The sequence below is a fragment of the Caenorhabditis briggsae genome, assembly GCF_000004555.2.
Source record: "Caenorhabditis briggsae complete genome, chrIII, whole genome shotgun sequence".
In the NCBI taxonomy this organism is placed as follows: Eukaryota; Metazoa; Nematoda; class Chromadorea; order Rhabditida; family Rhabditidae; genus Caenorhabditis; species Caenorhabditis briggsae.
This window is the reverse complement of record NC_013490.2, coordinates 13917859-13919319: the sequence shown is the minus strand read 5'-3', so window position 1 is coordinate 13919319 and position 1461 is coordinate 13917859. Positions and strand designations below refer to the sequence as shown.

Sequence of the window (1461 nt, the reverse complement as noted above, 5' to 3'; positions counted from 1 at the left end):
ATAGAGCATTTAAAGGGGCGGATCGTATGAGTATAAGCTCCGCCCCTTTTGATCCTCTATAAAATCATTATGAAAAAGGGCGGAGCTTAAAGGTTTTTTTCCCAAAATTCATACTTTTTCAGCACTTCGCTTCTGCATAAGAAGTTTGTTGTCCTTGGTGAATGAGAAGACGGAGAAGGCGCGATGGAGGGTTACTGTAAGATGAGGGACTACTTTTTGGAAAATTCAGCGAAAACTAGGCCATGCTCGAAATGGTCTAGAATCCCAAAAAAGAGAAAACTTCGGCCATTTTTAAAAATAGAAAATTTTCGGCTAAAAATCGGTCGTTTTTGAGCGAACTTTAGCTAATTTTTTGCATGGCCTAGAATCTCAAAAATGGAAAGCCTCGGCCATTTTGAAAAACATAGCTTTTTCGGCTTGGAATCGGTCGTTTCGTTTCAAGCCAATTTTTTCGCATGGCCTAGATTTCCAGAAACCGGGAAACTTCTGCCATTTTGAAAAACCTAGATTTTTCGGCGGATTTTTTGCCGGCAAATACTCAGTTGCTACAGGATCAGTTGCTTCCTGACCAGTTGCTACTTTTGTCTCAGTTGCTATTTTCCCAGTTGCTACGACTCAGTTGCTACTTTTGGCTCAATTGCTCGCATTTTCCGAAATTTCAAAATCTCAGTTGCTACAAAATATCTCAGTTGCTACAATTGACTCAATTGCTACTTTTTTCTCAAATGCTACAAAAAAAGAAAATTTTTGTCCACTGTCGTCTTAATACTACTTTTCTCGGGACCTGCCGAGTCTTTATTTTCAAAATTTCCCCTTATCTGCATCGTGTTTTTAGCATACATGTGGATGGCCGGGCCGGGCCGGCCGGGGAGAAAAAGTGCCTGTGTCTCCACCTTATGTGTGCTATTTAGGCTCTCCGCTTCGATATCGCTACCGTATTCAGACTGCAAAAAATACTCTCTAACCTTTTTTTTCTCAGACAAGCATAATAAGCCAAGGATGAAAATTTTTTCTAAAAACGACCTTAAAACATTTGTATTTATTAAGGAGCAAAGCCATCTTGAAAAATGATGATTTGCTCTAAAATTTCGAAATTTCCGCCCACTTTTCTCCGGAGTTTTTTTTTCCCCGGAGTTTTTTTTTTCCCGGAGTTTCCGGGGTCTCGCCGCAATTCCATTTCAGCCGCAATCGCGCTCTCTCAACATGCGTTAGAGAGCGGAGGGCGCAGCGCATTTCTCATGCAAACTGTTTTCAGGAATGAACCAATGTTCCCATTTTTCTCCGTTTTCCATATTCACCAACATGTAGAAAAATTCGGAGAAATGGAGAAAATTCCGCGAAATTGCGGAGAATGAACCAATCTAGCTGAAATTTCGGAGAAAATCGGAGAAAATTATAGAGAGCATATTCACAAAATTTGGGGTCGCAAAATTAATTTTGAAATTTTGGCTGGGAATTCCA

At 40.2% G+C, this 1461-nt stretch overlaps 1 protein-coding gene across 1 annotated transcript in view; it reads right to left on the bottom strand.

The window, feature by feature from the left end:
• Nucleotides 1–1461, bottom strand: part of Cbr-idi-1 — a gene marked incomplete at both ends in the record, with an annotated part of 3499 nt that overhangs the window by 1153 nt on the left and 885 nt on the right. Inside the window, one exon of the mRNA XM_002643007.1 lies at nucleotides 115–194. Within this exon, the coding sequence (XP_002643053.1) occupies nucleotides 115–194 (80 nt within the window). The remainder of the gene's footprint in view (nucleotides 1–114; nucleotides 195–1461) is intronic.